This window comes from Sus scrofa, chromosome 4, assembly GCF_000003025.6.
Source record: "Sus scrofa isolate TJ Tabasco breed Duroc chromosome 4, Sscrofa11.1, whole genome shotgun sequence".
NCBI lineage: Eukaryota > Metazoa > Chordata > Mammalia > Artiodactyla > Suidae > Sus > Sus scrofa.
In genome coordinates, this window is record NC_010446.5 from 99,383,056 (window position 1) to 99,405,081 (window position 22,026).

Here is a 22,026-nt window from a genome sequence, read left to right on the forward strand (position 1 = left end):
GAGATGGGGGTGGGGAAGGAAAAGGAGAGGAGCGAGTAAGAGAGAGAGAGACCTCACCTATGTAAAAATGGTATAACAGTCAACTGACAAAGGGTGTGTTTGTGTGTGTGTAAGAGTAATTGGGGGAACCCAGCCTGATAGGTTCTATGAACAAACATACCTGTCTTAATCTGCCTTCTGGAACTCTGAGCTTGCTGGCTTTCTTCCTACATTCTAACTCCTCCTTGCTCTAGTGAGAGGTGAAGGAACAACCCATTCTACTCTTTCTTACTCCCTCCCTCAGAATAGGTGAAATTAGAAAATTACCCAATGATGTGGTATAGCAAAAAGATAAAAATATTGGGGATCAGAAGACCTACGTCTGAATCCAGCCTTTGCCATCCTATTTAGTTTTGGACAATTTAGCCTCTCTATCAGTTCCTTTATCCATAAAATAATAAAATCTAGTTTGGGGGAGTTCCCGTCCTGGCTCAGTGGTTAACGAATCTGAGTAGCATCCACGAGGTCGCAAGTTCGATCCCTGGCCTCGCTCAGTGGGTTAAGGATCTGACATTGCCCATGAGCTGTGGTATAGGCGGCAGATGCGGCTTGGATTCCACGTTGCTGTGGCTGTGGTGTAGGCTGGCGGTTACAGCTCTGATTAGACCTCCCCTCGCATGGGAACCTCTATATGCCCCGGGTGCAGCTCTAAAAAGCAAATAAATAAATAAATATTAAAATCTAGTTAGTGATTTCGTGGTTATTAGCTAAGAAAATGCACCAAAGTACACTGCACAGTGTCTGACATATAGTAATTATGTGCTCGTTAAACGTCAGTATCTTTCCTTGCCTTAGCTCCACCACCAATTGCATGTGCATGTGATCTTAGACAATTCACATCACTTCTCTGAGCCAGTTTCCTCATCTACATCAGACAAAGTCTAAGAATCCTCTCATTCTGTCCACAGTTCTTCCCAGCCTTGAATCTAGGCCTTTTTTTTTTTTTTTTTCTTCTTTTTCTCAAGCCTCGCCCCAGGAGTCTGGCCTGCTTTCTAGTACTCCCTGCAGGACCCCGAAAGACCCGCCCAAGATAAGCTTCTCCCTTATAGAGGATATTGCCTTTTCTCTTTGCAATTGGTTCCTCAGAACCTCCGCCCTCCTCAATAATTTGCCTATGATGAAGCTGCCTCCAGCCAGCTCCCGCCCCCTCTCCGGTAATTGGCATAGGACCTGGCTCGTCCCCGCCCCCGCTTGACTGACTGCTGGGCTCCGGCACCTCCTTCAGTCCCTGGGCGCTCGCTGGCTGGGGTGGTTGGGACCGTTAGCTCGCCAGGCTGGCAGGCACCGGGCCGCTACTCCACTGGCGGCGGGGATGGAGACCTTACGAGCGCAGCGGCTGCAGCCCGGAGTGGGCACTAGCGGGAGGGGCACTCTGAGAGCACTTCGGCCAGGAGTGACTGGGGCCGCAGCTGCCACCGCCACACCCCCAGCAGGCCCCCCGCCGGCCCCGCCGCCCCCCGCGCCGCCTCCGCCGCCTCTGCTCCTGTCGGGGGCTGCTGGGCTGCCGATGCCCCCCGGCGCCGCCGGCAGCCCAGCGGTGCTGCGGGAGGCCGTGGAGGCCGTTGTGAGGAGCTTCGCCAAGCATACGCAAGGCTATGGCCGAGGTGAGTCTGCGGGTCTGGCCTCCTGCGGGACACCCTCTGTAAGGGAGCCTGGCTCCCACAGTCCTCTGGATCGCTTTTCCTGGCGCAGAGCCCTCACATGCATTTCCTTTTGGGGAGTTTCCTTCTGGGCTACACACACGCACACGCACAGACGTAGACATTCATACACACGTTTAAGCCCCCCCCCCTTTATTGAGTTACTACTATAGTCTCCAGGGACCCCTTCTGGCAGATGTAACCCTCTCTTTCTTCCTGACCTTTTCTCCTTTAGAAATGGAATTCCTCCTGTAGCTTAATGCCTTAACATTTATCTCTCTGCCTTTAGTGACTAGTCCCCTTTGTGTGGGATCCTATCCTTTATCTCAGATCCAAGATAGTTCTCATCTGTATCCTCTCAGTCTTTCTTCTGTGGTCTGAGCAATTCCTGGGTTCCCTGCTAATTTACTCCATCTCCTTAACCTTGACTTTTAAATTCTTTTCTTACTTAATGTCACTCTGAGATTTCCAGTGCAACTTCAGATTTGCTGGGGGAATTAGGCAGTGTTTTCGCAAGTCACTTAAAATTGTGCATTTAAATCTGGACCCATCCCACTGATTCCACACCAGCTTCCTGTGACTTAGAACCTCACTTTGGTGTCTTTTTTAATATGGACCCTTACAACTCCGGCCTCTCTGTCTGTCTGGCTCTGTTTCCCTGGCCCTTGCCCAGGAGCTGAGGATAAATCCCAGGCCTTGGCGCTCTAATGTTAAATTCAGTGGAAAGGAGCCAGGCAGAAACCTTATTTCCATTAGAAATCTTCATCTTAAAGATGCCTTATTTCCAGAGTTTCTGAAAAGGGGAATGTGAGGACTTTGTTCTTTGTTGTTTTTGCTTAACTGGTGCAGAATTTCCTAAGTTTGAGTTCCAGGCTTATAGTGTAACAAGGAATATATACTAAAGAGTATGGGCTACAGAATTCAGGTCTGGAATTTCCAAGACATCACTTCTCTTTGCTTGGCCAGGTCCTGCCTGACCTGGAAGTGACTATATCTTTAACTTTCTGGCTTCACAATAATGCAGAGGATGGTTATGGGGCTTTTTTATAGATAAAAATGACTTTTTCCCCCCTGAGAAAGTGCAGTGAAAAGAGCACACACAGGCTTTGAAGTCAGGCAAATCTGGATTAGATCCCAGATTAAATCTCTGTCACTTTCCAGCTATGTCTCTGTGTAAGTGACTTAACCTCACTAAACTTCAGCTTCCCCAATGATTATGATGCGGACTAAAACACCTAACACATAATGGGTACTTTAAAAATGGTAAGTATTCTCTCAAATTTATTAATATTTCTTTGGGGAGAATATGTCTCGTTTCTTCCCACTGTTAAATCCTAACGGTGTAAACTCAAGAGTGATTCCTATGAAAACAGATCCATTTTGTTATATATACCTAATGATACATTTACTATCAATTTCTCTTTGTTCTTCAACATTTTGAACTCCTACCATGGGGCAGGCTCTCTGCTAGGTGCTGGGAATACACATGCATATGATCCTGAAATTCATCACGAGGAAATATAATTGTTTTTCTAATTTAATTCCTGATTTAACAGAGCTATGTAATGGAATTGCCACTAGCTATTGTCCTTTTGCTTCAGATCTCTTTTAAATGGAAACCAAGGGAAGGTCTTTGCCTCTGGGCATAGGCATGCTCACCCTGAATCTGAACCCTTCTTAGAAACTTACAGGTGTTTATTAAAATTGTAGAGGAGTGTATCCTTTTTCTTGTCTGTGTTACCTGGGTAGGCTCTGGTCTAAACTGGGCATTCTCTAAAAGCTTTTTCATTTCCTTAGAAAGGATAAGGGAACAAGGGGATCGTACTGACAAAGAGCAATCAGTCAGGATTCAGACTCTTCAGCAATTCTTTTCTCCAACCTCCCTACCTCCCACCACAGTCTTTCTCATTATTCTTGAGTTTCTCATTTCCAGTCTGGGTCTCCAGCCAGTACTTTGGGAAAGTTTGGCAGATAGTTCAGCTTCAGGCAAGCAGAATCTCTGCCGATTTGGCTCAGAAGTCCTTCACCACATGGAATCACTTATTCTGCTTCAATTAATAGGCAAAGCTGCCATTGGCCTGTGCCCTTGGGACTGATGGCATGGTATTTGGGGGCTGGCTTTAGTCCCCTGAATATAATTTGCTTTCGTCTTTGCCCACACTGTTCCCCAATCCAGCAATGCTTTACCACATCATCTTCAATTCACGTCCTTCATCTTCTTCCTAACTACTCCAAATTCACCTTTTCCAGGCATGGTCTTCAGCTTTACCTTCACTTATGTAGGATATCAGCAGAGTTTTTTTGTTTGTTTGTTTGTTTGTTTTGTCTTTTTGTCTCTTTAGGGCCGCATCTGCGGCATATGGAGGTTCCCAAGCTAGGGGTCTAATCAGAGCTATTGCTTCTGGCCTACACCACAGCCACAGCAACACCAGATCCGGGCCGTGTCTGTGACCTATACCATACCTCATGGCAACGCTAGATCTTTAATTCACTGAGCGAGGCCAGGGATCAAATCCGCAACCTCATGGTTCCTAGTCAGATTTGTTTCCGCTGTGCCACTATGGAAACTCCTACAGGTTTTTTTTTTTTTTTTTTTTTTAATTCTTCTGTTATTTCACTTGTTTGTCCCATAGCTGTCCCCCACCCCCCCAGTCCCTGTCCAAGATACACACAAAGCTCAGTATGCTAGAGGATCTTAATCAGTTAATAGTGCATAGGATTTGGAATCAGAGAACCTGGCCCTATCAAATAGTGGCTGTGTGATCTTAGATAAATTGCTTAATCTCTCTAGGCCTCATCTGTTCCATTCATTCATTTAACAAATATTTATTGATCACCAGACGCAGTGGTGAACAAGACAAATGCTCAGTCCCTATCTTCATGGAGTTGACAGTCTAGTTGATAGAGCATATGAGGGGATGAATGGTGCAATAATACAAGATGATACAACAGAGAGAGGGTAGGTTTTTGGAGGCAAACAAACATTGGTTCTAAATCCTGGTTCTGCCACTGTGGCCTCTTCCTTAACTTGGTCACTTTTTGTAAAATGGGTTTTATAATACCCATCTTAATAGTTTTGTATGGCTTCAAAGAGATAATGAATATAAAGCTTGCAGTACATAGTTATTATGCTTTTATTATGCTTATGGAAATGCTTTGAAAACTGTACATTTGATGGGTATTGTTAGCATTGCCGTTTCATTTGCCCCCTTTTTTCCACATGGCATATGGACCCTTTCTTTTTTTAATGGAAAATAATTTTTTCCATTTAATTTAATTTTTATTTTATATTGGAGTATACTTGATTTACACACAATGTTGTACAGATGTGCAGCAAAGCGATTCAGTTATACATATACATATACAGATTCTTTCCCAGAATCTTTTCCCATATAGGTTATTACAGAATGTTGAGTAGTAGACCCCTTCTTCTAATAGTTGACAGTTGGCAATCTCTAAATTGGCACAATTGCCTGAATGACCAAGTCACTTTCTTTGCTCTTTAACTTCTGCGTTGTCCTCTTCAAACCTATCTTTTAAAAAAATCATTGTTTTCCCTTTATATCATAATACGGTTGCATGATTGGAATTCTGCCCAGCTACTACGGTGAACAAATGAATCGTGTGGTATTTTCTGTTTAGTTGTTCCTTTTACTTGGAATAACAGATAGCTTCTTTGTTGTAAGTGGCCATGGAGTTAAAATGATAGGTCTGAATATTTCCAATTTTTGGAATGTTGGATTAGACCCTGTGTTAGTTCCCCGTGGGTGCTCTAACAAATTATCACAAACTTGGTGGTTAAAACAATAGAAATTTGTTCTCTCACAGTTCTGGATGCTAGAAGTCCAAAATCACCATCACTGGGCTGAAGTCAAGGTATCACGGCAGCTCTGTGCTCCCTCCAGAGGCTCCCAGGGAGACTGTTTCCTTGCCTCTTCCAGCTTTAGGTGGCTGCCAGCATTCCTTGGCCTGTGACTGCATCACTCAAGTCTCTGCCTCCATGTTTATGCTGCCTACTCCCTCTTCTGTATTTCATCAAGTCTCCTTCCCTAAGGACACCTGTGATTGCATTTAGGGCCCACCCAGATAATCCACAATAATTTTCCCCATCTCAAGATCCATAACCTAATCACGTCTGCAGAGTCTTTGCCACATAGGTTAAGATTCATAGGTTTCAGGGATTAGGACATAAACATCTTGGCAGGGGACATTATTCAGCCCACCATAGTCCTCTCCCAAAGTCATTGTCACTTTACCATCCTTCTCTCCCTTCCAGAGTCTGTACACTATGGACTATTCAGGGGTGCCTTATACAAACTGAAATAGGAAATGTCAGTTGAAATATCATTACCCAGCTTCCCTATCTTCATAATAATGTGAATTAAGCCAAGCCAAACTATTCCTAGCATCCTCTGTGATCGGGGAGAACCTTCTCACTTACCTCTCAATTTCGTTTTTATTTATTATCTATTTATCGGTGCTGCTCTACTACAAAATTGTATTTATTTTGTAAAATTTTTATTATAGTTTCATGTGTTGTTTTAACATTTTTATTTTGGTGGATAGAGAATCCATCTCTCTTGCCTTTTATCTCCTAAGGGAAAAAAACAAAAGTTTTCTTTTTCTTGTTTTTGTTCAACATTATGGTACAAGCACTTAAATATTCCTATCTTGGTCTTTCTTGTCCCTTTCAGCCCAGTATCCATCAGTGACTTCCAAAAACCTATTGTCACTGTCAGATGTGTATGTCTCAGTAATGGCTAGCCTCTTACCTCACTGACCTTGCACCATCCTTATGATATCCATGGTTCCTCACTGAAAACCTGATAAGAACCATGAGCATCCTCCACACACACACACACACACACACATAAATACTCATATGTGTGTGCACACACACACACAATTTTACTCAGAGTTTTAGGGGGCTTGTGAACCTCTGTGAAGCTCAGCCATAGACTGGACCTTGGACCCTGGGTTAAGATTCCACATTGGACAGAACATTGGTATCAGAATATCTACAGTCATGCCCCAATTCTGCCACAGTTGTGTGACCTCAACCAAGTCATCCACCCTTCCTTAGCCTGAGTTGGACTAGATGATCTCAAAAGTCCCTTTCAGCTCTAGATATGAATGAGCATTTTCAAGTTCAGATCAAAATTAATTGCTTTTTTCCTGATCATTTTGCCCATTGCTCATTCCATGCTCATATATCTGAAATAAGACTTCCAATTTCATTTGGCTTTGAGTAATCATTAAAAAGTAGTCCTGGGAAGTATCTGCTGTGGTGCTGTGGGTCAAGAATCTGACTGCAGCAACATGGGCGGCTACGGAGGCATGGATTCAACCCTGGACTGGGAACTTCCAAATGCTGTGCGGTGCGGCCATAAAAATAAGTAAACAAATAAATAGTCCTGTACTCTGTGTCAAAAGGGATTTAACTGGGTATAGAAAGGACATATGCTTCTTAATAGGACCTTCTCCATTATAACAGTCTCCTCCCCTTCCTCTTTATTTCAATATTCTCCCTGTTGTGTGCCTGTCAGGAGAGCTGTCACCCAGCACATTGTGCTAAGTTTTCTCAAAGAGGGAACTGGGGCTGAAAAGACCTCAATGAAAAGAACAAAGGTGGCTAAGCTTTTATGGGCAGCAGTGACCTTTGAAGAGCCCCTGCTAAAACTAAGGGTGGGAAAGAGAGAGTTTCCTTTTCAGGCTGCCTTTTAATGGAAGAATGAACATTTTAAAAAGTCAGTTAAATACAGGGTATTAGTAAAGAGCTTATGCTGCTTTTCAAACTCTGGCTGGTACCTGGAGTTGTTGCTTCAGTTGCAGAGCAGGTAATGTAAGTTGTTATTGGCCAGTAGATTTTGAACACCTTCTTAGCAGGGAATGGATATTAATTATCTTTGCATCTCTAACACCTAGAATAGAGCTATGCACGTATTAAGTGCTAAAATTTTTGCTTAATGTGTGTGTGGCCGCCATAACAATGACTGTTCATGTTGTCTGCTGCAGGGAGCAGAATTGACTGGCGGCCTTCCTCTAAGTGCATCACCACATCTGCACTGAGGCCACAGATCCTGTGGGCTGCTCCCAGTCAATGGCTGAACACAGCAAGCGTACTAACTCAGGCACATCCTAGTGAGATGTGAGATTCCTTTGGCTTGAGGTCTTCCCACTGGCCTGGCCAAACCTTTCTTGGAACTGTGCTGCAGTCTGAGATTCTCATATCTAAACTTCCCGCCTTCCCTCGCTGCTACAGGTGTCAGACCTTGAACATGATCTGAAGGCTCTCCTTTCTCTTACTTCCTCCCCAATAAAGGTTAAGAACATTGACTCTGGCACCAAGACTTCCTGGGTTTGAATTCTTGATCTGCAGCTTTCTAGCTGTTATTTCCTTGAGCAAGTTATTTAACCTCTCTTTACTTCATGTCCTTCATCTGTAAAATGGGGATAATAAAAGTACCTGCCTCATAAGATTGTTGTGATTCAATGGGTAAAGCAGTCACAGAAAATGTGTGACATACAATAAGTGTTAAGCAAATGTTAGCACTTATGAGCATGGTGGTTATTACTATTCTAGGCCAGCTGACCAATTGTGGAAAAATCTGCTTGCACGTCATCAGGCGCTGATAATGGTAGGCTGACCTTGGAAACCCTGGCCTCTGATGTTTAAGTTATTCTCCTTTGGTGTCTAGGAATAATCAAAATGTGAACTGCTGGGAGTTTGGGGTTAGTAAATACAAACTATAGCTTTTGGAGTGGGTAAGCAATGAGATCCTGCTGTATAGCACAGAGAGCTATATTTAATCATTTGTGATGGAACATGATGGAGGATAATGTAAGAAAAAGAATGTATATATATATGTATAACTGGGTACTTTATAGCAGAAATGGACGGAACATTGTAAATCAACTATTAAAAAAGAGTGAATTAGAGAGGTGGGGGAGGAGGGTAGGCATACTCCGGTCTTCCTATGCAAATGAACTTAATCATGGCCTAGGCTTATTAATTTAAATGCTTTTAAACGGTGATCGGTAGGGAGCTCGGTGAGATAGACTCTTAATGTAAGTACTGGTTACAGATATTGTATTGACGCAGAGCACCACCTGGAGGTGTTCTCATTGCTGAACTTACCTACTTCTCTTTTTGTAGTGAATGTGGTGGAGGCACTTCAGGAATTCTGGCAGATGAAACAGTCCCGTGGGGCTGACTTGAAGAATGGGGCTCTAGTGGTTTATGAGATGGTTCCCTCCAACAGTCCGCCCTATGTCTGCTATGTCACCTTGCCTGGGGGAAGTTGCTTTGGGAGTTTCCAGGTAAGAGTTGTGAGGCAGCAGTAGCAAAGATAATGCTTAGGTGCTAGTAATGACTTTATCCCTTTGGCCATTACATTTCTAAAGTCACATATATGAGGACTTGGACCAATTCTGGGCAAATCATTCTGATAAGAATCTGAGGCTTATTTAACCAGAAAAGAACCTCAGCAGCATGCTTTTCTTTTAACCATGCTCAAATTCAGAGTGGGTTTGAATTTTGCTAGGCTGAAAGAAAAGCAGACTATTAGCACCTAACTCATGTTCTGATCTGGCTTTTCCACTTCCTGCTGTCTCTTTCTGAGGACAGAGAATAGTATTCTTTGCCCCGGTACTTTTTCATAGGCTATTACTAAGGAAAGCAATGTATGAGTTCTCTCAGAGTTCAAAGGAGAGGGACTCTGCATGGCAGAAATAGTACTTATGAGTTAGGAGGTCCAATTCTCATTCCCTTGACTGTGCCAGCAGGGCAAGTCAAGAAATTTCTCTGGGCCTCAGTTTCCCTATCTATAGCATGAAGGAGATAGATTAGATTATTTATTTCTAACCAGCATTTCTAGTACTAGAATTCTAGAGTTATATGAAAGACCTGTAATATATGATGATGAAAAGAGCTGATGCTATCATACAGTAATGAGAAATTTGACCTGTGTGAATATTATCAAAGGTGGATCTTTCACACTGCACTCAGGAAAGTAGCCTCCTGAAATATCAACTTAGAACCTGAATAGGAATTGAGAGAAGAGACTAAACACTTGTTCTGTTTTCCACATGGCTTTTATAATCCTTAGACAAAGTTATGCTCCCTACTATGTGCTTCCATAGCACCTTGAAATTCCCATATCATATCACTTATCAGAACATACTGTAATTGACTGTTTATCTCTCCTAGTGATCTGTGTTCCATAGAAGCAGAGATAGTGTCTGTCTTCCTTCCTGTTCGGTTTTAAATCTCTACCACTAAACTCAGTGCCCAGCACAGAACAGGCCCTTAATGAATCTATTACGTGAATGAGTGCCATTGCAGTGCAGTTCCTGCCTCAAACAGAAACAGTCCTAAGGAAGCTTCATTTCAAACCAAGTGACTAAATTTCCCTTAGAACCCCAGCCATTTCAAAGAAATAAATACATGCCCAAGATGGTTAATGTTTATATTTTTCTTCTAAAAAACAACATCTTTCCTTTGCACTTCCCATCATGGCGCAGTGGAAATGAATCTGACTAGGAACTGTGAGGTTGCGGGTTCGATCCCTGGCTTCTCTCAGTGGGTTAAGGATCTGGCATTGCCGGGAGCTGTGGTGTATGTTGCAGACGCAGCTGGGATCTGGTGTGGCTGTGGCTGTGGCTGTGGCTGTGGCTTTGGCTGGCAGCTGTAGCTCCAATTAGATTCGTAGCCTGGGAACCTCCATATGTGGTGCATGTGGCCCTCAAAACCAAATAATAATAATAATAATATCTTTCCTTCCTTCTCCCACCCCAACATACTGTTGGGCAAGGATTTGATAATCTTATGGTGATGCCCCAAATTGGACTAGTAATTTGATTTCTGTTATTTCCTGGAAGAGTAGAATTTTCTCTCTTGGTCCCTTTTAGCTTATATCTTTTACATACACTTTGGCAGGTGAAATTTCTCCTGGTGGTTTTCTTCACAGATGACTTTTCAAAAAATAGCACTGTACAGTAGAGCGGGCAGCAGGCTAATAAATAGCAGAGAAGTATCAAGAAACTAAAGAAGGAAGAAGGCTTAGGGTTAATGTACCAAACTCCATGTGCTGTCTCAGAGAGACCTGTCAGCCAAAGGAAACTGGGAATTACTGATATTAAGGATGGTTAAGTAGCAAGCATATCCAGGTCTACTTTTTACACTATCGCATTGCTTTCTTCTTTTTCTCTAATTGTAATCATAAATGACAAAGGGCACAGAGACCTTTGAGGCAGCCAGTGAAGATGAAATAGAAAGGTGGTTAGGGATCTGAAGTTGAGTGATTTAAGACGTCTGGGAAAATCAGGCTTGTTGAATGATACCTATGTTGGATACAATGTAAAAACATGAAGTAATTTTTTATTTCTTGTTTTCTGAGGGTCAGCTTTCCTTTCCCCACCTCTCTTCTCTTTGCTTCTGCTGGGGAGAAAAAAAAAAGGCTATAAAATCCTTCCTCAGACCTTAGACTCTGCTCAGGGATGCTCCCTAGGTCACTGCATTATTGGGGAAACTGTCTCCACATAACTAAGAGGAAAGTCCAAGACTCCCTGATGGGTGCTTCTTGTAGAGACTAGAGGTTTCCTCCTCAGAAGCAGCCTAGACATAGCTTTGTTTTAATCTTAGGTTATCTAGAGGGATGAAAAAAATCTTGCCTGTCATCAGAGTAAGAGAACAAGATATAGATTTATAACAGACTGGCCAGAATCTGGCTTTTGAGTAAATAATTCTGTTGACAGTTTACAATGGGGCACTTTTCATATCCAGTGATTATATGCTGACTTCAGCAGTCTTCTTTATTTGGCATTCAATTTGGTATGAGCTACAGCTGTCTCTCGATCCTTAATCACTTCAGGGTGTTGCATCAAATGTATGTTTCCAAATGCCCCGGCCATTTTACAATAAAAATTTTGAAGGTGTGTTGGACAAATTGATTTCTCCAAAGAGCATCCCAGTGTCTTCTATTCCAAGTGTTTCCCTCCTATTTTTCCTTTCTCTCTCACAGATGCACATATACACATATTTTCTCTCTCTACCCTGCCTAGTTTTGCCCCACAAAAGCCGAAGCCCGGAGGAGTGCTGCAAAGATTGCTTTAATGAACTCTGTGTTTAATGAACATCCTTCCCGAAGAATCACCGATGAGTTCATTGAGAAGAGTGTCTCTGAGGCCCTGGCATCTTTCAATGTAAGTTACTTGCAGTTGGAAGGAAGGAGGGTGGGGGATAGGAGAACTGGCTGGTTGGGAAGTCTTGTATATTACCAGGAAACAGAGCATGAATTCTTGGTTTTCTTTCCTGCCTAAATGTATGTTCTTTCTGTTTATTTTTTCTGTCAGTCTTTTGTGTTACACGCTCCACACGTCTCAGTCTCTGATTCTATGTGTGTGTTTATGTTTTTGTTATTTTTTCCCTTTCATTGTGTCTCTTTGGTATCTAGAAACCTTTATTTCAAGATTTTTGGAACTTTAGTCAACTATATTCCAATAAAAAATTTTAAAAAAGATTTATGGAACATTAGAGGAACACACAAAATAAAAATTGAGTTTGAATTTCACTTTTCCCAATTTTGGTTTAAGACCTTATTCCCTTCTTTTTTCACTGCTCTTTTTGTTTGTTTGTTTTATATGACTGTTTTTATTTGTACTTGTTTCCTGCCTCCATTATTTATCTTATTAATAAAGAACACTGTATAATACAGTGTCTTGTCTTTTTACATTTCCAGGATTGGGAGCATAATTTATTTACTCTCTTTAAGAAGAACATCTGTTCTTCCAAATGATAATGATGATGATAATAACCTAAGCTAATCCTAATTGAGTATTTATTTTGTGCCAGGGACTATTCTAGGGGATTTATATGTATTTTAACTCATTTGATCTTCACAAATATCCTATGGGATCTAACTACTGTTATTACCCTTATTTTACAATAAGGAAACTAAGAACAAAGAAGTGAAGTTTCGTCTAAAGTAATATAGCTTGTAAATGGCTGAGCCAAGACTGGAACCCAAGTCCACATATAGATTTTTCTAGTTTAGAGGTACATTTTAAGACTTAGCACTGTCTTCTTCCTTCCTCTGCACAAGACCATTGATAGGGAAATAAAGTCAGACCAATTTTCTGTTTCTGTTTTCTTTGCATTTAAAATACAATTACAGGAGTTCCCGCGGTGGTGCAGTGGTTAACGAATCTGACTAGGAACCATGAGGTTGCGGGTTCGATCCCTGCCCTTGCTCAGTGGGTTAAGGATCCGGCGTTGCCGTGAGCTGTGGTTGTAGGTCGCAGATGCAGCTCAGATCTGGCGTTGCTGTGGCTGTGGTGTAGGTCAGTGGCTACAGCTCCAATTGGACCCCTAGCCTGGGAACCTCCATATTCTGCGGAGAGAGGCCCTAGAAAAGGCAGAAAGACCAAAAAAATATATATATATACAATTATATATATTAAACTTCCATTATCTGGTTTGTAGGTTACTGTTGAACTTTTTTTTTTTTTTTTTTTTTGGTCTTTTTGCCATTTCTCGGGCCGCTCACGGAGCTTCCCAGGCTAGGGGTCGAATCAGAGCTGTAGTCGCCGGCCTACGCCAGAGCCGCAGCAACGCGGGATCTGAGCCGCGTCTGCGACCTACACCACAGCTCACGGCAACACCGGATCCTTAACCCACTGAGCAAGGGCATGGATCGAACCCTCAACCTTATGGTTCCTAGTCGAATTCGTCAACCACTGCGCCACGACTGGGAACTCCACTGTTGAACATTTTGAATCATAATCGTTCTGTTGCCTAGGATCCATCTGTTTTTCTCCTATTACTCTTACTTAGCCCCAGTCAAGAGTATCTGCAGGGAATAAAACCATTTTTATATTAATCAAATCAATTAAAGTTAAGAAAGTACATTTTTCACTCTTAAGTCACCTAATGTATTATAAAACAAAACATTAGTTTGGATAATAGAAAGCAGTGGTTGTGAGCATGGGCTCTGAACTCATTATTTTGAAATTATGGTTCTACTTGTCATGTGACTGAACAAGTTACTTAAACTGTCTCAGTTTCCTCACCTGAAAAATAGGATAACAATTATACCTGTTATTGGATAAAAGAGAATATATTCCAACACTTAGCACATGTTCTCTGTTTAGATGCCTTTGGATGCAAGTAATAGAAAAAGCTCTCTTCACATTGACTTAATAAATGAGGGAAATGTGGCCAAAAAAAGAAGAAAAAAAGTGCTGAATCTGACACTATACATACTATGTCTTTTGACAAATCACCCAGCCTCTGTGGGTCTGAGTTTCCTCATTTGTAAAATAAGTAGGTTAAATTAAAATTAACTCTAATTCCTTTCCAATTGTATTCTCATGTTCCTACCACTAATCAAGTATTCTATGATTAATGTTTATTGAATAAATGGAGTTTATTTATAACCTTCTCAGGTGTGGAAGTGTTATGAGGTGGAACTTGCCAGTGGGGACCATGCCACTCTGGTGTACTCCAAATAGGTTACAGATGTGTGTGTTGTTGACCTCTCAACTCTCGGGAACTAAGTGAAGCCTGGGGCAGATGGACTCCTCAGCCCTGCAGTTTTCTCTGTAAACCCACTTGGCTATACAGATAGGATCATTATTTTCTGTGTGTTGTATCATGGAAAACTTTGGAGTTATTGAATAAGGTATAACATTGAACAAGTAAAGACAAAAATGAAAACAGTTGCTTGTTTCAGAGCCCGAAATCCTAATAATGAAAATTGCCACCTTTTTTCTCTTCCTCTCTCTAGCTTTTCACTTCTAAATCCAAATTTTGTGATCTTTGCTTCACCACAAAGATCAACTACACGTGGCTTGATTGTTTCTCATGAGCCGCAAAATGAAGTGGGCCGACTGAGTAGTTCTGACTTTGTGTTAATCTGACACAGTGGAAACAAATTAATATTAATAAACTAGCACTTATGGTATGCTTACTACATGCTTGGCATTATTTCAGATGTGATACATATACACTAAAACCCCATGATAAAGTGCCCCACAGTAAACTGGTTTTGAATATAACTTGATTAGCTTCTGACCTCTACCCAGTGTACCCTTGCTCAAAGAGAGCAGAATAAAGTTCTTATTTGGGGAAGTGGTGGGGGAGTGGTTATAGAACTAGCTGGAAAGAGCAAGAAACCCCTCAGGAAGCAGGAGGAGAAAGCTGGATCCCTCTGTTCTAGGTAGTCTCCTGGCCTTATTATTCTAGATCAGTTTGACAAAAGGGTCACCAGTAAACAGGGAGATGCCCTTATTTTGGAAGCCCCAGAAAGCTCCAGCATCTGAAAGTATCTCCAATAATGTGAAACCACTACCAAATAGCACCTAAACAGAGCCAATACCAGAATGGATTTAGATTGCGTAAATGGACACCAGGTCCAATACAATAATGCACCCACATTATGTGATTGGAGTTGTCAGACTACATTTATCCTTTTTAAAAATTAATTAATTTTCACTTTTGGCCACCCCTTGGCATATGGAGTTCTGGGGCCAGGGATCAGATCCAAGCCACAATCACAACCTAGGTGTGGCAATGCCAGATCTTTAACACACTGTGCCAGGGCCAGGGATCAAACCTGCAACCCAGTGCTCCTGAGATGCCACCAATCCCGTTGTGCCACAGCAGGAGCTCCCCCCTTTTAAACTGATATTTTAAAAAATCTCTAACTCTTAAAACAATCCTATAAGATAGATTCAGGATTATTCTCATTTACAGATAAGGAAACTGAGGGACAGAGAGGTTAAATGACTTCATCAGGTCACAAGACTAGCAAGAGCTCCTGTCCATGCTCTTAACTTCTATACCCTATTGTTTTTTGCACTCACCGGGCTTGCAGGTTAGACAGTGTATTTTAGTTCTACCCCTGTAGAGTCACGTTACCAGTAGAAGACACACGAGGAAAATGTCCAGGAGGCCAAATTGCCACCCAGAATTTGCCATGCTTGTGACTTTTACTGTTTCCCTTTAAAATGCATTTACTGGAGTTCCTGTTGTGGGATTTGCCAGTTGTCCTCTAGGCTAGTTCAGTCCTGCATGCTGAACACTTTTGGCTGAATCAGTACTCTTCTCTATGTCTTGGTATTCCCCCTTTGTAAAATAGGGAAAATCAAATTGACCTTTGTCTATCACCCAAGTTAAAATGAGTTTGGAGTCCCTCTAGGACTGTGCTGACCAGCAGAATGGCCACTAGCCACATATACCTATAAAGCACTTGAAATATGGCTAGCGTGAATTGAGATGTACTGTAAGCATGTAAGCATGAAAGAGATGCCAGATTTTGAAAACAGTACAAGAAAAAGATGTTTCATTAATAATTTTTATACTAATTACAATTGTGATATTTTGAACATGTTAGGTTAAATAAATATGCTATTAAAATTAATATTTTTTATTTTTACTGTGATATGGCAACTAAATTTATGTGGTTTGCATTATATTTTTCTTGGACAGTGCTGCTCAAGGTACTAATCCTGATTGAAAATCAATTTGTCTTTTCCTTTCCTCTGTTACCAGGGCAACAGGGAGGAAGCTGACAATCCAAATACAGGGATTGGCGCCTTCCGTTTCATGTTGGAATCCAACAAGGGCAAGTCAATGTTGGAGTTCCAGGTACTATACTATTCCACCTACTTCCCTGGCTCTAATAAAATGGGTTAGATTTTACACATGGACATAGTATATATACTGTTTATATAGATACACACAGACATAGTATATATACTGTTTATATTTATTATACTATATATGTAGTATGTGCACGTGCACACACACACACTCACACACACACACACACACACACCTCCTACTAACCCCTAACTCACTGATACTCAATGGGAAAGGAAGGGAGAGAAGGTTATCAGAATATTTTTCAGTGGAGTTCCCATCGTGGTGCAGTGGAAACGAATCCGACTAGGAACCATGAGGCTGCAGCTTCATTCCCTGGCCTCACTCATTGGGTTAAGGATCTGGTGTTGCTGTGAGCTGTGGTGTAGGCTGGCAGCTGTAGCTCCAATTAGACCCCTAGCCTGGGAACCTCCATATGCCGTAGGTGTGGTCCTAAAAAGCAAAAAAAAAAAAAAATTATGAATATCTTCCTTCTCCCAAGGACATATCAGAGTTGGTATGAGATGCTTCCACAAATACATTTTTGAACATTTCCTCATTTAATTCTGATACAACCTCCCAATATAAAACCACTGTCCTGGCACTTCATATTTTCTTCCTTCAGGAGCTAATGACAGTTTTTCAACTGCTGCACTGGAATGGCAGCCTTAAGGCCATGAGGGAAAGGCAGTGCTCTCGGCAGGTAAGTTCCTATGGCTGAAGGGAATCTGGCAGGACTACTTTGAGATGCCTGATATGTTAGGAATAAGCAGGCCTAGGGGTTCCCACTGTGGCACAGTGGGTTAAGAGTTCCAACTGCAGTGGCTCAGGTTGCTGGGAAAGCTCAGGTTTGTTCCCTGGCTCAGCACAGTGGATTAAAGTGTCCAGCATTGCTGCAATTGTGGCTTGGATTCAGTCCCTGGCCAGGAACTTGTATATGCCATGTGTGTGGCCATTAAAAAAAAAGTGTGGGATTTCTGAATCATATGGTGGTTCTATATTTAGTGGATTAAGAAGATGTGGTATATATACACAATGGAATACTACTCAGCCATAAAAAGAACAAAGTAATGCCATTTGCAGCAACATGGATACAACGAGAGATTATTACACTCAGTGAAGTAAGTCAGAAAGAGAAAAACAAATACCATATGATATCACTTATATGTGGAATCTAAAATATGGCACAAACGAACCTATTTAAAAAACAGAAACAGACTCTCAGACATACAGAACAGATTTTTGGTTGCCAAAGGGGAGGAGGGAGGGAGTAGGATGGACTGGGAGTTTGAGGTTGATAGATGTAAGCTATTATGTTTAGAATGGACAAGCAATGAGGTCCTGTGTAGCACAGGGAACTATATCCAATCTCTTGGGAAAGACCATGATGGAAGATGATATAAGAAAAGGAATGTGTCTTTTTCCTGTACAGCAGAAATTGGCATAATATTGTAAATCAACTATACTTTAATTTTAAAAAATGTAGGAGTTCACATTGTGGCTCAGTGGTAACAAACCCTACTAGTAACCATGAGGATGCAGGTTTGATCCCTGGCCTCGCTCAGTGGGTTAAGGATCCAGCCTTGCTGTGGCTGTAGCTGGCAGCTGCAGCTCCAGTAAGCCCCCTAGCCTGGGAATTTCCATATGCCACAGATGTGGCCCTAAAAAACAAAAAACAAAAAAAGTAGAAAAAAAATAGTCAGGAAAAAAAGAGAAATAATCAAGGCTATACGTTTGGGCATATTGAAATTGCCCTCTTCATTCCTATAATCTTTTCTATTTAAATCTTAACTATGATTCTTTTACCTGCCTTGCTTCTCCTACCGGGAAGTTTCCTTTAAGAATCTCCTCAGAGGACTCCAGCATTGACTTTCATTAGGACCCAAGGGCTGAGCATTCCTCATCCCAGTAGGTCAGTGTGGTATGAACCTTTACTTTGTCCATGATTTTCACCTTCTTCTCCCCCTTCTAGGAAGTGTTGGCTCATTATTCACACCGAGCCCTAGATGATGATATTCGCCACCAAATGGCGTTGGACTGGGTGAGCCGGGAACAGAGTGTGCCAGGAGCACTGTCTAGAGAGCTGGCTTCTACTGAGCGGGAACTGGATGAAGCCCGGCTGGCAGGCAAGGAGCTGCGCTTCCACAAGGAGAAGAAAGATATTCTCATGCTGGCTGCTGGGCAGTTGGGCAATATGCATTCTTCCAACTGCTAAGCATCCACCTGCATATTCTCCATCTTCTCCAAGCCCTTTTTTTAATACATCCTTTCTAAGACTTAGTGTGATTTCTGTATATACTTTCTCAATTTTATACTTAAAAAATATATATATACATATATATATGTGTGTGTATAAATTCTACACCTGGATTCTTATTTGCTGAGAGATCCCTTTTCTTACTTGTAGTTTTTGGATGTAGTTGCTTTTGAAACCTCTCCACACTACTTTATAAGAAGAGCAAACTGTCTTTGGAGCTACATTGACTTTTACATTCCCAATAACTCTGTGTAGTCATTTCAATAGCACAAAACAATTGACTAAGTGTTCATGTCTCCTTCTTTTAAAATAATAGGGAGCTTGAATAAGGATGGCGTGCCCCACCCTCATCCTCATTCTTGCTTTCTCTTGGACCCAACAGGCCATGAAAATGAAGACTCTGGCTTTGGTCTCTCTTGAGCGGGGCCTACCTGGTGCTGAGTTGTTCTTCTAATAACTAGATCTTTCCTCACCTAGACCTCCCCGCTCTGCTCCCCTACCTTATGCCTCCTCTGCCTCAAAATGGTACTTCATTTTGAGGCTTCCTTACTTTATTATTTGGAAGAAAGTGGAGATCTGGTTTCTTATTTTTTTTAAATCGTTACTGAAAAACTTCCCAGGAACAAGAGAGGAATTATAAACACAATCTGTGTGGGTTCATCATCTGTGTTGTTTCTGGGGCATAAATACCATACCATACCAGTAGTCCAGCTTTCCAGATGTAGTCTGCTGAAGGGGTCAAGGGTCGAAGTTGCTTATCTTTCAGTATTCTCTTTTAACTCCTTTCCCCCCACCCCCGCCACTTCTAGCTTAGTTAATCCCTGTATACAGATCTTCCTGCTTACAAAGATTGGCAGAAAGCAATACATATTCCCGTCCTTTTTCTCCTCCCATCATTTTGCTCTTTGGAAACACTATCTGTCCAATTTGGTGAGGGCCAAGCTCCTCCTACTCCCACAAAGTTGCTGCTGTTTACTACCTTAGATTCACATTTATTTTCTCTCTTTTCTTTCCTCTTCCTCCACATCGATTATTAGAGCATGAGTTTTAATCAGGAAAACTGGACAAGACTCTGGCATTTTGGCATTTCCTAATTGGAATCTTGAGTGACTACAGGAGGGTAAAGAGAATCTGTGATCAGCTTCATGTGTTTTTAATACTGTTCTCTTTCCCCACCTTTTTCCTCGGTGAAATAGGAGAGAATGATTTGGAGTACAGCTGAAGCATTCCCTTTTGGGACAATTTTTGTTGATCTAAGACATATTTTCTCTTTGTTTCTATAATCTCCTTTATACTATATTACAGCTCAGTGTACCTCTTAAGCTGAGTTTGGGAAATTTAATGTTCCTGCAATTACACCTTCCATGTAACAATTATACATTTTTCTTTTAGAAATAGAAACAGGCTATGATTTGCTCTTTTGCATCAGATAGGAAAAAGATGAAAGTCAGCTTTCTTGCTTTTGAAATCATCCTAGTGACCAGTATGTATGAGATCAGAGGTAAGGAATCTAGCAATAATTGTATTAGTCCTTGAAAGGGATTTCCTTGCATTCTCCAAGCCTCATCTCTATATTCCATGAAGCGCATGTAGGGTCACAACAGAGGCTCCTACAATAAATAATAGGTATGTCTATTCAATTTTTATTGGTATTTATAATCCAGCAATCATAAACCCTCATTTCTCCTGTGCTCTTTTCTCTTGGAAGTGTTAAGGAGTATGAGTTATAGAAAGAACTTGTCTTTGCACCTCCTGGATTATTTTTCTCAAATACTATCCATTAAGATCTCAAACATCTTGAGAAAAATTGTTCCCTGCTCTGTCCACTTTTGACAACAATGTTAACATTTAACTTACCTTTTTAGTACTCTGTATTTTATATGTATAATTTTATACAATTAAAAATAATTTTTGTCTAGTGAGCCAGAGTGATTCTTTTTTGAGACCCGTGTATCAGAGGAGCTCTAAAATGACCTTTCTGGAGTTCCCTGATGGCTCAGCATGGATCCAGTGTTGCCACTGCTGTGGCTCAGGTTGCTGCTGTGGTGAGGGTTCAGTCCTTGGCCCAGAAACTTCCACATGCTGCAGGGGCCAAAATTAAATAAATAAAATGATCCTTTCTCTTACATATATACTAAAAAAGAGCTTTTCTTAGTATTTTTTGGGGTGGTAGAAGTAAAATTGTACTTCTGGGGGAGGGCATTCTGCCTCTCCTTCTCCAGACATTTAGGGAACCTTAATTTTCTCCTTGGCCCTTTCTACTCAAGCTCTACCCATTTCCGCTGGCAATCTCACCCACTATGATGGCTTAAACTCTATCATAACACATGATTCTCAAACCTATTTCTTCCACCCCAGCCTGTTTTGAGCTTTTACATGTATATTTCCACATATTGGACATTACCACCTAAATGACACAAGCTCTTTACTTACATTAACTAAAATAAAACCCATTTCTCCATACATGCTCCTCTTTGACTCCCTAGATCTGTTTTGAAATTATCTACTCAGCATCTAAGCTAGAACCTCAGATTCATCCTCAATTTCTTCCCACCGTCATCCAAGCAGTCACTTACTGTTGAGTGTACCTCTTATATAAACTTTCTAAACTGTTTTGTCCATTTCCACTGTACTAGTTCAGTCCTTTATCATCTCTGGGATGGACAACTGCAACAGCTTCCTATCTAGTCTCTACCTTCATTCTTTTTTTTCTTGGATGCCTCACAGCATATGGAGTTCCTGGGCCTGGGATTATGTCTGGGACACAGTTGTAACCTACACCACAGCTGTGACAATGCTGGATCCTTAATCCACTGTGCCAGACCCTGGACTGAACCTGCATCTCACCTCTCCAGAGACACCACTGATCCTGATGTGTCACAGTGGGAACTCCATTTTTTTTTTTTTTGGCATGAAGTGGCTTGACGTGATCTCATTTCCCAGAACAGGAAATGAACCTAGCCACAGTGCTGAAAGAACTGAATCCTAACCACTAGGTCACAGGGAACTCCCCTTCTACCTTCATTCTTAACATCCTCCACATTAGTATCAGATTTCCTTCTAAAATATTAGTGGCTGCACCATTCCCTTGCTTAAACCATCACTTAGCTATCTTTACCTTTAGCAGAATTTTCCAAAGTTTTATATGTGAACCCTTGGTATTATTACCTGGGATGATTTTAGGTGGCAGGTGGGCAAACATGTTTCATTTTTATAAGTTATGTTTTTATATGAATTTGTAATAAAAATGTTTTCCACTTATGGCAGTGATATTTGAATTTAGTGTTAATTTGAAGTTCCCTTGTGGCTTAGCGGGTTAAGGATCCACCTCTGTGGTGCAGGTTGGATCTCTGGTCCGGGAACTTTTGTATGCTATAGGTGTGGCAATAAATAAATAAATAAATAAATAAAATTTAAATTTATTTAAAACACCAGTCTAAGGAAAAATA

The 22,026-nt window shown here is 41.4% G+C and overlaps 1 protein-coding gene across 1 annotated transcript; it reads left to right on the plus strand.

Annotated features, from left to right (window-relative positions):
* LIX1L (limb and CNS expressed 1 like) lies at positions 1,238-20,499 on the plus strand. Its single transcript, XM_001927823.7, has 6 exons — positions 1,238-1,643; positions 8,836-8,999; positions 11,742-11,882; positions 16,231-16,326; positions 16,946-17,023; positions 18,293-20,499. The coding sequence occupies exons 1-6, from the start codon at positions 1,352-1,354 to the stop codon at positions 18,533-18,535; spliced, it is 1,014 nt and encodes a 337-aa protein (XP_001927858.5). The 5' UTR covers positions 1,238-1,351; the 3' UTR covers positions 18,536-20,499.

Coding starts and splice junctions, on each gene's coding strand:
- LIX1L (XM_001927823.7), top strand. CDS start 1,352: ATGGAGACCTTACGAGCGCAGCGGCTGCAGCCCGGAGTGGGCACTAGC. Junction 9,000..11,741: donor GTTGCTTTGGGAGTTTCCAG/GTAAGAGTTGTG, acceptor TACCCTGCCTAG/TTTTGCCCCACAAAAGCCGA. Junction 17,024..18,292: donor AAAGGCAGTGCTCTCGGCAG/GTAAGTTCCTAT, acceptor TCCCCCTTCTAG/GAAGTGTTGGCTCATTATTC.